Source organism: Nycticebus coucang, chromosome 8 (genome assembly GCF_027406575.1).
Source record: "Nycticebus coucang isolate mNycCou1 chromosome 8, mNycCou1.pri, whole genome shotgun sequence".
Classification (NCBI taxonomy): Eukaryota; Metazoa; Chordata; class Mammalia; order Primates; family Lorisidae; genus Nycticebus; species Nycticebus coucang.
Window position 1 is genome coordinate 123,745,716 of NC_069787.1, and position 14,603 is coordinate 123,760,318.

At 37.8% G+C, this 14,603-nt stretch overlaps 1 protein-coding gene and 1 long non-coding RNA gene across 6 annotated transcripts in view; one reads left to right on the forward strand and one right to left on the reverse strand.

Moving 5' to 3' along the window:
- Positions 1 to 295: 295 nt before the first annotated feature.
- Positions 296 to 13,153, reverse strand: CCNL1 (cyclin L1). 3 transcript variants are annotated; one of them, XM_053600823.1, is made up of 11 exons: positions 12,810 to 13,153; positions 12,499 to 12,573; positions 11,964 to 12,073; positions 5,835 to 5,955; positions 5,065 to 5,129; positions 3,022 to 3,121; positions 2,813 to 2,917; positions 2,580 to 2,721; positions 2,248 to 2,359; positions 2,060 to 2,158; positions 296 to 1,095 (listed from the first exon to the last, which is right to left on the reverse strand). In XM_053600823.1, the coding sequence occupies exons 1-11, from the start codon at positions 13,104 to 13,106 to the stop codon at positions 747 to 749; spliced, it is 1,575 nt and encodes a 524-aa protein (XP_053456798.1). In that variant the 5' UTR covers positions 13,107 to 13,153; the 3' UTR covers positions 296 to 746. The 3 variants fall into 3 exon arrangements, 2 of the variants coding, with proteins under 2 accessions (XP_053456798.1, XP_053456799.1); XR_008381990.1 differs by lacking the exons at positions 296 to 1,095; positions 2,060 to 2,158; positions 2,248 to 2,359; positions 2,580 to 2,721; positions 2,813 to 2,917 and having other exon boundaries at positions 5,010 to 5,129; XM_053600824.1 differs by lacking the exons at positions 296 to 1,095; positions 2,060 to 2,158; positions 2,248 to 2,359; ... (1 more) ...; positions 2,813 to 2,917; positions 3,022 to 3,121 and adding an exon at positions 4,359 to 4,820.
- Positions 13,154 to 13,288: 135 nt separating this feature from the next.
- The window catches only part of LOC128592732 (uncharacterized), a 135,441-nt gene continuing 134,126 nt past the window's right edge, over positions 13,289 to 14,603 (forward strand). For all 3 annotated transcript variants that reach the window (XR_008381995.1, XR_008381993.1, XR_008381994.1), the window contains exon 1: positions 13,289 to 13,340. This is a non-coding gene — a long non-coding RNA (uncharacterized LOC128592732). The remainder of the gene's footprint in view (positions 13,341 to 14,603) is intronic.

Consider the following 14,603-nt stretch of genomic DNA (forward strand, 5'->3'; position numbering starts at 1 on the left):
TGAAAATCATGTTGAGTTTAGTGCTACAATGTAACACACATTGGTTACATTGTTGGAGTACAATGTAAAATAGTTACAATGTTACTCCAATTCATTTTTCCATATATACAGTGAAGTTACAATAACTCACAGTGAAGTTACAATAACTCACAATGAAACTAAGAATTGCATTTTAATCTCAAACTACATCCAATGGAGAAAAGAACAGTTATCAGAAAAATCAGTACAGCCATTTTGCTATTAAAACTTGTGCTTTTTAATAATTTATTTAAATAAGATATTTGAAGCAGTTTAGAAAAACAAGATTTGTATTTTATTTGTTTGTAAAAATCTTTACACATGCAGACAAACCAGTGTTAAGAAAGTATTCACCATCATTTAAACAAATAACCACTTAAATAGAACAGTGTCTGCAATTTTATCTGTATAAAAATAAGATACATTTTTACAGAATTCACGCTCCAGTTCTTATAGCAATAAACGATACACAACTATAATAAAGTACAATTGAACCTGACCATGGTTTTCAATTAGATACTGCTAGGGCATTTTAATGTGCAAAAAAAATTTAACATAGTTCTTTTCAAAAGAAAATGTCCTCAGTATATTTCTAAAGACCTAGAGGGTTTTGAAGAAATCAAATCCTAATCCATTTGCCTTTAATGTTTTGATTTTTTGGAGTCCATACATCACACATTGCAGACAGGCAACATCAGGAACTGAGGCAGGCTCAAAGGAAGAGAAAGTCAGCGCCTGTGCCTGCCATGTCCTGAGCGACTGCTACCATGGTGCTTGCCTTTATGGGATCTCTCGAAGGATCGAGATCTTTCACGCCTGTCCCTATGATGTCCCCTTTCATGCCTGTGTTTCTTGGCAGCCTCTGAGTGATCCCGAGACTTGCTCTGAGATCGAGAACGAGATTTTTTCCTTTTATGGCCATGTCTATTTGAACTCTTTAAATCATCTCTGGTATGCTTGGCCTTAAGGTGAGGAGAACCATGATTATGATGTCTTCGAGGGCTTTCACTGTGACTGCGGGACCTGCTTCTTGATCTCGAGCTGTATGTTCCAGATCGACTCCGCCTATTATTATAACTTAGATAATAAAAATTTGAGGTTTAGATTCACCTTCTATGGGAACAGATTTTGGTAGTTACTCGTAACAGATTCAAACAAAATTTACCAGCTATACTAATGATAATCTTAACTGAGAACTTTTTCTATATCTCCACACCCCTAACTTCTCCCCACCCAAACCTTTAACAGTAGACAAATCTTAATTGTCCTATGTCTCTACTCCAAGGAGGGTAGTAATTTACCTAACGGTGTCCTAGAGCTAGGCCTTTTATCAAGTAGCGCCCACACGCTCAAGAGACACATGAAGCTAGGCATCTAATTACGAAGCTATGCAAGGCAGAATTTTTTGGCTATGGTTAATTTGATTATTGCTTATTAATAACAGGTTAATGGAAATTAAATGAAAAGAAAGGTTTTTGTATTATAGATAGGCTATTATATACCTCTACACGCATTTTCTGGGCAGTCTCTGCACATCTCAAAAAAAAAAAAAAAACCTGGGAGAAGGCCACACGTCAGTGGCTCATGCTTCCAATCCTAGCACTCTGGGACACCGAGGCAGGTGGATTGCCTTAGCTCACAGGTTTGAGACCAGCCTGAGCCAGAGAGAGACCATGACTCTAAAAATAGCCAGGTGTGTGGCCAGTGCCTGAAGTCCCAGCTACTTGGGAGGCTGAGGCAGGAGAGGAGAATCACTTGAGACCAGGAGTTTGAGGTTGCTGTGAGCTGTGACATACCAGCACTCTACTGAGGGTGTCAAAGTGAGACTGCCTCAAAAAAAAAGGTGTGGGGGGGGTATAGAATGCCACAAAGACAACACATATCTATGTTTCTCCAAACTTATTTCTCCTAATTTTACCTCACAACAAAAGCCTAATTCTATCCTATCTTTGGAAACAGTCTATTTTTAATAATTTAGAAAAAGTAGTAACCTTTGAAGTCTCCAAGTAAGACTACTTTCCCTAAGTGAATATTTACTTACTGTCTTCTTGGAGTATGTGATCTAGAACGTGATCGTGTTCTTGACCTTGATCGACTTGCACTTCTGCTGTTTCTACTTCTCTTGCTGTCTTTTCTTACACTTCAAAATAAAAAAAAAAAAAATCCACAACATTAGTTACAAACTTAGTGTGTTAGAAACAAAAGATTCCTAAAGGCCAGTATACTCACCCATTGTAAGGGCTTTTGGAAGTCTGTTGTCTATCCTCAGGTTCTTTTTTGACTGTCTTCACATTAATGGAAATCGGTGACTTCTCTTCAGCTTTTACTTCTCTTGGTGATGCTTTTAAAAGACATAATGACACATTAACCACTGGAACTAATAGGAGGCAAAAAGTTTCCATGTTTCCAGGTATCATTCTTTAGTAGACTGTCATGAGAGAAAACTGCAACAGCTTCCTAACATCGTTGTTTTTTATGTAACTGTTTAAATGCTAGAAATTTCTAATGACACACTTTCAATGCCCGCCCCCAAGTCACCTTAATTCCAAGTACTATCTTACATGGCTTGGAGGCTGGAGAAAATCCACCAAGGGTTGAAAGAGCTGGAGTTCCATCAGGATTCAATCCCTTTGCTTTTAATTTAGCTTCTTGTAAAGCTACTTTTCTTTTTTCTACTTCTTTTTCCAGCAATTCATAGTTTGGCTATTGGATGAAAATGAAATTAGTATTTCTCCCTTATAGAAAATGCTTATCACTCACCATGTTAGTACAAACTTGGGTGAGCAGAAATTACCTTTTTCCTGGTATAAAGCCTAAGTGTTTCAATGCATATTTCTTGGATCTCTTCTTCCGTAGTACCAAAAAGAAGAAACCAATGGGGACGAGTTGGCAATGGAATCTAAACCATAAAAACAAAATGGTTTGAATCTTTGCTTGTTTTTAGTGGGATCATCAGAAATCTGTGATTTATCCTATAAAATAAAATAGCTTATATACACTTACCTGAAGTGCTCTAGCTGCAAGGTAGATGCAAGCACATGCTATAGTCTCGGGTTGAAATCGAACAAAAACATTGGTTCGAAGACTGTCATTCATGTAATTCCTGAAAAATATTTCAACTATAAGATCATATGTATACAAACCAGTTCTTTTGAAGCTTACATAAAATTGGAGACTCAATCTACTTTATTCTTTTTTCTTCTCTTATTTATTCACATTTCATTATTTTAGAATGTAACAATTCTTACCTCAAAAAAAAAAATTTCAAAGAATTTAACACAAGAACCATTTTTCAGTTTTCCTATATATGACCAAAGCCTTTAACATTAGTCCACATGATTATCCAAATAGAAATTATTCCTAAAGTTCTTTAACATACTTCTACAAAAAGCAATGCTTTGAAAGTCAATTCTGGAATGACTAGTTTCAGAAATGATAAACCACTCCAACAATACTTCAAGCCATTAATTATTGACCATCTCTCCTTTATCCACAATAAAAAGCAGTGTCAACTTAAGTTTTTCCAGTAACTCAAAGTACCATAACAGGGGTAAAAAAGGTATTTTCAGTTAAGTACCCACCAAATTATATTTATGTAAAGAAAACTAGCAAGGCACAGTGGCATGTACCTGTAATCCCAGACACTCATAAGACTGAGGTGGATGGGATAAGGCTCGAGAACCCTGGAGTTTAAGAACAACCTGGACAATACAGTGATACCCCCTTCTCAATTAAAGGGAAAAAAAAAAACAATAGAAAAAAAAACTAAAGTACTTAAGAATATCTAGGTAAGAAGTGAAGAGCAATAAACATACACAATGGCCTTGTTTACATACCTTTTTGTGACTATGTATAAGTAACAGCAATAAACTATTTCAGTTAATAAAGTGCTAGACTTTATTAGTGAGCCCTCCCCACAATATTCCTAAACTAGTAAAGTTTACATGTCATTTAAAAGATTAATAAAAGATTAAGCTAAAATTAAATGAACTTTCTTTAAAATCTTCATTAAAACTACTAAAATCCATTTTATAGAACACATATTAAAAATGTCATGCATTTTATGAAAGCAGCGAGACTTTTCTATTACTGGTATTTACTGAATCCAAAAGAAGCATGTCAATTATAAAAAAGGACATCTTGCTAAAAAGTCCAGAACATAAAAATTACTTTACTTAAACCCTTCATATGAACAGTCTCATGAAAACAGTTGTGGCTGAACCAAACTCCTTGCTTGACCTTTAAATAAGCCAGCACTCCAAGTCACATCTGCAAATCAAAAAATCTAAATTCTAAAGTGTTTAATAGTAACATCTCTTAAAAAAGAAGTACTTCTTTACTTCTAATATTACTGCCTGCAACATAGCCCAGTAGCTATGAATTAACCCAGTATGGAAACTGGTGCCCACTTTAAGCTGCAAGTGGTAGACTCCTTTGGTAGAATTCATGGTTTACACACTAAAAGTAGAAATTTAGTCAAACTCCTAATAAAAACCACTTTATAATTCATAATGGCTGGACAACAAATCTATCAAAAATGAACTATTCATTTTGATAGTTACAGGTATACATTAAATACATAGGCATGTCAAATAGTTACTTCTAGAAGTAAATATACAAATCCTTTTGACACCCCGACAGAACTAGAAGATGCTGCCAGATGGATATGGACCACTTCAGTGAATCTCGGATGAGAGCTTGCACTGGATTGGCTGGAGAGCAGGGCAGCCAATCAGGCCATCCTGAGGTCATGGGCTGAAGTGCAGAGGGCAGAGTTCTATGACTTACCATCAGGGACTACCCTTTAATCAAAGAGTAGAAAAAAGAACAAAGTTAAATTGAGTTCTCCATCAAAAGTAATTAGTCAAGCCAAGAAAACAGGAAGCAGAAATAAGCATTATTTACCTTTTGATTAAAAAACAAACAAACAAAAACAAAAAGCCCCAAAACAAACTTATGTCATTATTTTGGAAAGGGAGACTGAAACTTACTTTATTTCTGCTTCTGTTTTCCTGGCTAGGAAAGAAATATAAAAAAGCAACTTACCAGGCAGTTTGAACCAGGGTTTGGTTACGTTCACATTCTAAGACTTGTAAATACATAACAATGATCTGAAGAACAAGGAAAAAAATTCAATTTAGCATACTGGTGGTTCTTTCAGAATACAGAATTCAATGAAAAAATTGCAAATTTTAAAAGTTATAATTCTGTATAGATAATACACACCAACCTAAAATGTAGCTGAGATTTCATGAGTTATTATGTTACTAGATTTTATAAAAATTATGTTTAGAATTACACTCTAAAATTATACAGGTAGTATAAAAGGTAGTTAATCCAATTAAAAGATTATTTTCCATGAACACTTTACTACATAATAGGCACTAAGATTATTTCATCTAATTTTTCAAGGTACATTTCTATCCCAGGTAGTCCTGTACCTAGGCACCCACTGTCACAACCACTTCTATTAATAAGGAAGCCAAGAGATACTGAGAGAAATTTATGGATTTCCAATAATGGAAGAACATTTTACTATGTGGCAAGAAATGTGCCAGATACTTCTACATTATTCCTTGGAATGACATATTCCACAAACTCCCATTTTCTAGGTGTGAAAATTAGAACTTAACCGAAGCAAAACTTCACTATCAGCAACAATTTAAGAATGAAGATCTGTACCTGTCTTTCTGACTTCCATTTTCAATATCCTAAAGAATGCTTTTTAAAACCAATTGTTAACTCTCATATATAAACACAATATGAATTTTAAGAAAAGCCCTAATACTTACGAATGTAATTTCTGTACAACTCACCTTATGGGGATGCTTGACATGAACACAAAATCCCAACTCCTTTAGCACCCTCCTTTCTGCCTTGATAACTTGATTTTTGGTGTTAATGTAGTTCTGATCAAGAATCAAGGGGCTTGGAGTCCTATAGTTTGTAAAAAATAAAATCAAGACTGTTTTGCGCATCCAAAAAATTTTATTTGTGGCATCTCCATTTTCCCTTCCAACCAACTATTGGCAACAGAAACCAGCTTTTTAAACTCCTGCAAACAAGTTAAAGCATTAATCTTGTGCTGTCCAAGTTATGCTAATTAAATATATACATCTAGACTAAGTTCCTGAAAGAATTAACTCAAGTCTGTACTGAAAGTATTTCACGCTAATGCTCTTGGATTTATCCTTGTCCATCTTTTCTTTCCGATTATATTTTGTGTATATACGTACATATGTTGACTTCAGTGATAGCATGATTATCATAAGCCTCACTGGTCTCCACTGAGACTTTCCACTAACAAAAACCAACGTGCACCTGAAAAAGATTTATAGCACTATGTAATCCTCATAAGATTATAAGGTTTTTCATTCATTCTCTAAATTATCTACACTTGGTTGGTTTAGGGTCAAATAAAAACTAAGGCAAAAAATAGTGAGTAGTTAATCCAGATTCCCTAAAGGGCATTGTGTTAGCTATTGTGTTAACTAAACGTTCTAAGAACCTACCTCTATTAAAAAAAAAAAAAAAAATAGGTTAAAAATAAATAAATAATTAAATCTGAAAACTAAGATTCCATTTGATTACCAAAGAAAGTCTAATTTAAAAATGATATTCAAAACTCAAAGTTATCTTTGATACAGGCCAAGAGTTGTAGTCATTAGTTATTGTGCTTCAGTTAGTATGTAACCCACAGGGAATGGAAAGCACAGTGGGGACACAAGAATACAAGGTCTCTGTCCCACAGTGAGTCTGGACAACTTCACAAGTTTCCATGGTACAAATGGGTAAGTCAGTGGTTCTCTATTTTGAAAACAGCACATTCATCAAGTGATGCTACTTATTCCCCAGGTGTTTTGTTTTTTATATAGTAAAAACTCCTACCATTTACAGTGAAAGACTATCTTTTATCTTACAATTCAAAACTGGTTTCCTGTAAAACTTTAAACAAGTCAGGAAACATTAAGGAATCAGACTTTTGTTTTTGAAAAGTCTATGAAATTTATATAGGTCCTCTGATACATTCTTAGGTACAACCAACAAAAAGTACATTTTATAAGTGACTTCAAACGAGTCAGGAAACATTAAGAAATCACACTTTCATTTTTGAAAAATCTATGAAATTTAAGCAGGTCCTTTGATACATTCTCAGGTACAACCAACAAAAAGTACATTTTTATTATGACACTGACTATGTGTAAAATATATGGGTAGAACATCTAATATTTTCACCCATACTCACTTCATTTGTAGCCAAAACAATCAAGAGTCTTTGCTCTGGGCAGAACACATCTCTCTTTTAAAAATATGCATTAGATAAAATATTAAGAATGACCATCAGACTGTGAAAAGTGCAATCTCATATTTTGAAAACTACTCTTTTAAGATATCCACTTGAAGATTAGAAACAACCTTAAGTGAGCTACATTACCCCTATAGTGACATTATCAGAATAAAAAGTCAGCTATCATGTATTTTCCTTACTTTCTCTCATTTGAAATTATAACAAAAACCAGAATGCTTACTAGACTATTTGTAATTAATCTGTATGATTACAATAAATAGAAGTTGGCAGACATAACAAGACAAAAAATAGCTGTTACACTGCCCATTACTCAGTTCAATCCCTCTTACCTGTGGGAAGTGTTAGGAGCCCAGCAATTGGCCTCATTGAGCTAGTTTCTATCATTATATAAATAATACCATTTTATTAAGACAGGCTACAAACTGCTCTTTGAAAAAAAATTCACATTTAACTCAAATGAGAGGAACCTATATGTATAAATACACACACACACACACGAAAACATATTCCAAAGATCCTAAGGTTTATAATTGTTTAGGTTTTATCATTATAGGAAATTGGAAAAAAGTCAAATCCACTTCAGACTGACTAATGACCTGCTGATTATCTGACGGCTCTCCTTCAAGTGGCACTAGGAGATAAATAGGTAGTGCTAAAGCTGCACATCACTTTTAACTGTTAACCCCCTACAATCCAGACAGAAGACTGTGCCGTTAGAATCCCTATAAAAATCTAATTTTGACAGCACAGCTGTTTCATTGATCAAAATTATCTACACCACTTACTAATATAATCTGCTTTGAGTTGCCTTGAAACAATAAAATCCATTTGCCTTGCAATTAAACAAGCTAAACACTTGTTTGAAGGAGGGCTACTTCTAGTCTCTAATCCAGTGGTTCTCAACCTGTGCTACATGACCCCTTTGTAATGATGAAAACACATCGTGGCATTAGGAAGGTTGAGAAACCAAGGCTGTAATCAGTAGTTCTGCCATAATCTTTACTTCCTTTTATTTTTTGTGTCATAAATCTCAATGACATCAAAATAAATTAAGAAAACCAAACCCATTATTTATTATAATTCAACTATGTGAAAACCAAACCCATTATTTATTATAATTCAACTATGTACTCAACTTCTTGCTTAGTCCTGCTAATACCTGCAGTTTTCAAAGTAAATTGATGGGTGTGTAATCTGATACATTTATTTTGTTTAGAATTCATCTTTACCTCACAAATTAAGGAAAGCTCAATGGACATATATAATTTACAACTACCTTTACAGAGATTACTTTGCATCAGAAATAGAAAATGTGTCTCCATAAATCAGTAAGCAAAGTTCAGGAAAAGGATTTAAGTAAGTACTTTCTTTACTCAAAGTTATCAATTAATACTTTTTGTGGCAACATGCATATTAAATTAAAGCTGCTGGAATTTCTTCCTCCCCTATCAGGTAAACATTTCTTGCCCCCGCCAACTCCAAAATTAAAAGAGGCAGCATTTTTTTTTTGGCCAGGGCTGGGTTTGAACCCACCACCTCCAGGGCCCTACTCCTTGAACCACTCCCTACTCCTTGAGCCACAGGTACTGCTCCAAGAGGCAGCATTTTAAAGTATTTTTTTAAAAAGCTAAATTCATATATTCAAAGGAAACTCATATACGTTTTAATTAACACACAAACTACCTAACTCTGCTTCCTCTGCTTTAATTTTCTACCATCTGGTCATAGTAAGTTTATTATCTGGTCTCTTATAGAATCTATTTCTTTAGCGTAATTAATGCAATTAAAATACAACAACATACACTAGAATGAGGTTTAAACATGGTTAGTCTACTCAAATGTCACAAGGACTAAGAAACTTTGCAACTAGTTCTTCGAGAGACCTGATTAAATACCAGATAAGTAGTTACAAGGAAGTAGCTATACAGTCATTTGTGAAGCCTACTCCATACAACGGAGCAACATTATTTAGATGTTTAAACAAATTGAAAGCTACCTTGTAGAGTCAGAAATATAACTGCAGAAGGTTGCTGGACTAAATAACAAATCACCTAACACCCTTCCAACTCTTAACTGAAAACGCCACATCATGTTCACCAATGAGTGGTTAAACCAATCTTTGAAGGTTAAATTGTCTTCTTTTAGACAAGTCTTATGAGTATGAACGTGGGCTCCTTAAACTACAACCCCCACCCCACCTGAATATAGTGGGAATATACTCCATCTCAAGATTAAGTATTTGGAAACTATGAAAAGAAAAAAAGCAATCTTTCCTCTAAATTCATCCATTTTATTCTGAGCTTGAAAAAAAAAAGTCAAACTATAAAAAAATTGAAGAGTAATAGACCAAATAATGTAAGTTTAGGACTAAGCACTGAAACTTTACAAAAAGCTCCTCTGGTGATTCTAATGTATACCCAGGAGTGAAAATCAGTGAGGGATGTCTCCTCTGCAGCAATCAATGTCACATTAACAACCTAAAAGCATGTATAAACTAAATTAAAACTACTATCAGAAAAAATATGCTTTACTTAACTGAAGTGTAATATTGATAGTACTTTCTAAGAACATCAACCTAGGCAAAAAAAAAAAATACTATAGTTCTAATAACTTGGACAGCAAAGACAAAAGCTTTTAACAAGAAACAGGAGTTTTTTCTAAATGGTTCACCAGTGGCCAACCTGTTAGTCCCCGATTCCAGTGACCTATTCTCAGAGCACTGGCTTCTCCTTGGGGATTTTCGATACTTCACTCACTGTTGCCATGACGACAGCTTCATCTCTATGTACCACTCCACATCACCCAGGCTTTGGTAAATGTAGCTGGTCGCTGTATAGTCGGTTGCAAGGGAAAAAAGAGTTGAAGTTAATAACATATACAAGTTACACGTCTGAGTAAACTTGTAATATGCATAGAAACACTTTTACATCCTGCTTTAAAAAAAAAGGCTTCCATGCAATTAACAAGTCCTTTTAAATTTCATGCTGTTATCAGACTAAGATCAAAACAAAAGCAATTTCTCTGTAAGTAATGATCAAAAAACGCACTGTAATGTCAAACAGAACAGGCAGGTGAGATTATTTAAAATTCCAAGGTTCCAACGGGTCTTAAGACCTTAACACCTATTCTGACATTGAAAACTCAAGTCATTCAGAAAAATTTCTAAAAAGCTAAACCATGTGATTATAAAATAGTTGGCTCAATTGTTCAAAGAATACTACCAGAAAACTACTTCCTTTAAGCAAACAGACTCCTTTAACTACAGATAGAGCCTCTTATTATAGTCACTGTTTAAACATCCCGAAAAATCAAATGAGTTACCTAAAAAATTTAAGTTCAGACTATACTAAACACTAATCTGAAATCTTCCCAATTCCCAAGGACTCCTAACCAAGAAACTAAAAGGTATTTTAAAATGAAACAAAAATTACTCTATCCCCAGCCACAGTTAAGGTGATTAAGAATAGATTGGGGGAAGAGAAAGTATGTTAAGAAAACTGAAAAAAATGCTGGGAAAAGCATCTGGATAGACAAGTTTCAGACTTTTGGACTAAGTTTTTTAGTACTGTCTATGGATTTACAGAACAGGCTAATCATTTTAAAGTTACTTTAATATTTGCATGCCTGAATTGTGCCATTACTGCCAACTTAGATTCAGCCAATAAAGACTACTAATACAGAATGCTGATTGGCACTAGTCAACACACCCAACCCCCAAAACAACTTATAATCCTTTTGTAACTTCCTTTCAAACTCGGTACAAGTTTGTCTAACATCACCACAAGTCCTTAAAAAGTGAACACGGAACTAATCCAGACCACATGTATCCTGTATCACATACCAGATGTCACCTATAGATGCAGTTAAGCTCTCCAACAAACTTTTTGGTACTGCCTCACATGAACACATAAGCCCACAAAAAATTATTACACAACACCTAAGAGATACTGTTTTGGTTTCTTTTTTTACAAGCTCAAATCAGTGGGCCTTATCCAAACGTAACTCAAAAATCAATCGAAGAGTTACCTTTCTAACCCATTCACTGAGACTGTATCTGACCAAAACAAAATACCTGTTTAATCACTTTGACTTCAAACTTCAAACTTTATCATCCTGCAGTCCTTTCAGATCCGGTATTATGCGATATATCGTAGTTCAATGTTGAGAAGTACTCTAACAAAAGCCAACCTCAATTGATAAAGAATTAACTGGGACTTCGAGTAGAAAAGCAAACTACACACAACTTTGCCACAATATTAACTTCAACTACAGTGTTTCAACTTCCAACCTTTCAGTCTTCCAAAGAGGGTAGAGGAAAAGTAACTTACAGAATAAACTCACACTTGAGCCAAACGTATTCCCTTTCTTGTTTAATCTTAAGCCATAGGACTGGCTTCACAGCACTGTTAGGATTGTCCATAAACGCAACTGCCTCTACAAACTTTAGACAACTGGTTAATTTTTTTCTTTAGTTGATTTACTTGTGTGTTCCTATGTGAATTTTAACACCTAAATTAAAGTCGGTTTTCTTTTGCGTCCACATTGACTTGAGAGGAAAGATGTTCTGACTTGATGACAGGTGCACAGTACAGAGGTAGCAGGAGATGCTATCTATGTTCAATATTGCCAATCTTACCTTTTTCCTCTTAACTGGCGTAGATGGTGAAATACATTAATCACATCTCTTATTCTTCTAGGCGCTTCTTCAATTTTTGACGCAAGATTAATACAAGCCATGGCAACAATCTGAAAGAACCCACGAAGTAAAAGTAACTATTGTTAGATCAAACTTACTTTGATTAATAACTTTAGAATTTAGTAATCGGAGGAACTTTAGCAAAATAAAATTACAACTGACATTTTCAGGCTACGGGCTGACCAGCTATGCGCAACTCCTCTTAATTTTTGTCTAGACATAAATGTTAAGTGTCGCAGGAGTTTTGCATTTGGTTGGTAACTGTAATCCTCGATAAGAGGGTGGTGGGGCTTAGGATCCATTTTCTAAATTCTGAAGCACATTCTAAAGATTTCCACTTCCCGGCCACTGAGAACTAAGTACAAAGGCCCAAACTAACCACTCCCTTCTGCAAGAGCTGGTTGCTGATCCTATCCTTACTCGTTCCCATTTCCGGATGAAAAAAATCCTTTTAATACACCTCCACTGTGCTTACCTCGAAACTGTGTTTGACGAAAGATTTGGAATAGAAAAAACGATGAAACAACACCTGCCCGGTTGCCATCGCCACCTGCAGACAAGAGAGAACGGAAGCGCAGGGGTCAGGCGGGCCCGCACCAGGCGCCGCCGCCATTTTGTGCCGCCGCTCGCTTCCCCTCCCCCTCCCGCCGCCGGGTCCGGCCTCCGCCCTCGCACCGCCCGAGCGAGCCATCCCCACCCTGTCGGGACACAGCGGTCCGGGCTTGCAGCTCGGGGGGCGGCGGGGAAGTGAAGCGCGCCTGTCTGGCCTGGGGCCGGAGCACTGACCTGCGGCAGCCGGAGGAGGATGCCGGCGGCCTGGATGAGCTCGCAGCCCAGGATACGCAAGTCCGTCTCGCTGGGCAGGTCCAGCCCGTCCTGCATGGACGGGGTAGGCGAGAGCCTCTCCTCCGGAATCAGCGAGTGGTCGATGGTGAGCGAAACTTCCGAGTATAGGCGGTCGCCGATCAGGATCCCTCCCGTCGTCGTCGTCGTTGTCCCGGAGCTGGAGCCGCCAGCGCTTGGAGCGGCCGAGGCAGAGGCGGCGGCGGCGGCGGTCGCTGTCGGGTGAGGCCCGGACGCCATAGTCTCTGCGAGCTGCACGCAATCCCAACGCAGCCGGAACCCGAAGCGAGACTAACCAGGGTTCTCGGCGCGACGGATATTCCCTTGACCACCGGGTTGGGCCGCTTCACGCAGCGTGCGCTTCCGCTCTGACGTCACCACGCCTGGCCGGCGCGCGCCAACTAGTCCCTCCAGGCCGCGCCTCTCTCCCGGCTCCTCACTCTGGGCGTCTCCGCTCGCGCCGGCGTAGTCCAGGTCTGTAAGAGTGCGGGTGTTGGCTGCGCGATCTCTCCTCCTGGGGTCCGGAGTAGGCCAGGAGACCGGCTGTAGCTAAAGCAGGTCCGAATCGCCTTATTTGTTGTATAGTGGGCCACAAGGATGAGGGAGCTTACAAGATACATGAAATCCCCAGACTGAGTTGACATTCACGCTCTTCCCTGAGCAATTTGAGCGATTTGTGTGCGTTCCATCTCCTAACTTTTCGCGTTTCCGCGGGGTGTGTTCGGTTTGTACCAAGGGAAGCGTGGCTGGTGGGAATGGGGTGACTGGTGTATGTAGACGGACCAGTAACGTCGGTGGCCCGCAGGGAATCTGGAGAGGGCTGTTTTACAGTATATTTAGAAAACAGAGCTGTGAATCGTATCGGTTCCCGCAAAAAGCTGTCGGAGGAGCGTGTGCTGCCCAGATGGGTGGAGCAGGGCGACGGCACAGCGGAGACTCGGAGGGCGGTTGCTTTTGTCGTTCCTCCGGCGAAACGTGCGCCCGCGACACCGTCTTACCTTTCGGTAATCTGGAAAATCCCTAGTTTCCAAAAATAGTTTTAGGGCGAGGACCTGGCAAAGGTAATTTGTTTATGCTTGGAAGTCTTACGTATTCATACACGGCTAAACAGGTAGGCAAAATGGAATAAATCAATCTCATGTTTTTTTCCTGTGATACTAGCTAGCAATTCCCGGAACTTCCCTAAATTTGAAGTAGAAACAATGATACTGTCTAAATTACTAGACGCTACTGTTGTGGATCAGAAAGCGATACTCTTTAATCACTGGAACCTTGACATTCAGAGAGGCCTTAGAAGCTGCCTCTAGGTCCCCACCCCTCCCCAAGGGCCGGGAGGTAGATACTCTTGCAATGACAACAAAGTTTCTTTCCCGAAGTAACACAATTGCCTTCCTCCCCTCCGTGAAATCTCGTTGTCTCAGAAAAGGACAGGAATGCAACCACACCTGGAAGGACATTTTCACAAGATGGTGCCTCTGTCTGAGACATTGAAGTTCCAAAGAGAATCTCTTAAAAGTTAATCCCTTTCTGCCCTTCAAAAGAACTATGTTCTCCGTTTCCCCTTTCCGCAATGAGAAAAGGTATTAACATATATAAACTTTGTGCCCCATTAGGTTATTGGGTAATCATTCTGTGATTCCCGTCTTTTGCGCTGTTTAAATACAATTCGTATGCCTTCCCTACTAATCTGCCTTATGCCAATTGGTTTTTCAGTGAAACTTCAGAGGGTGAAGACAT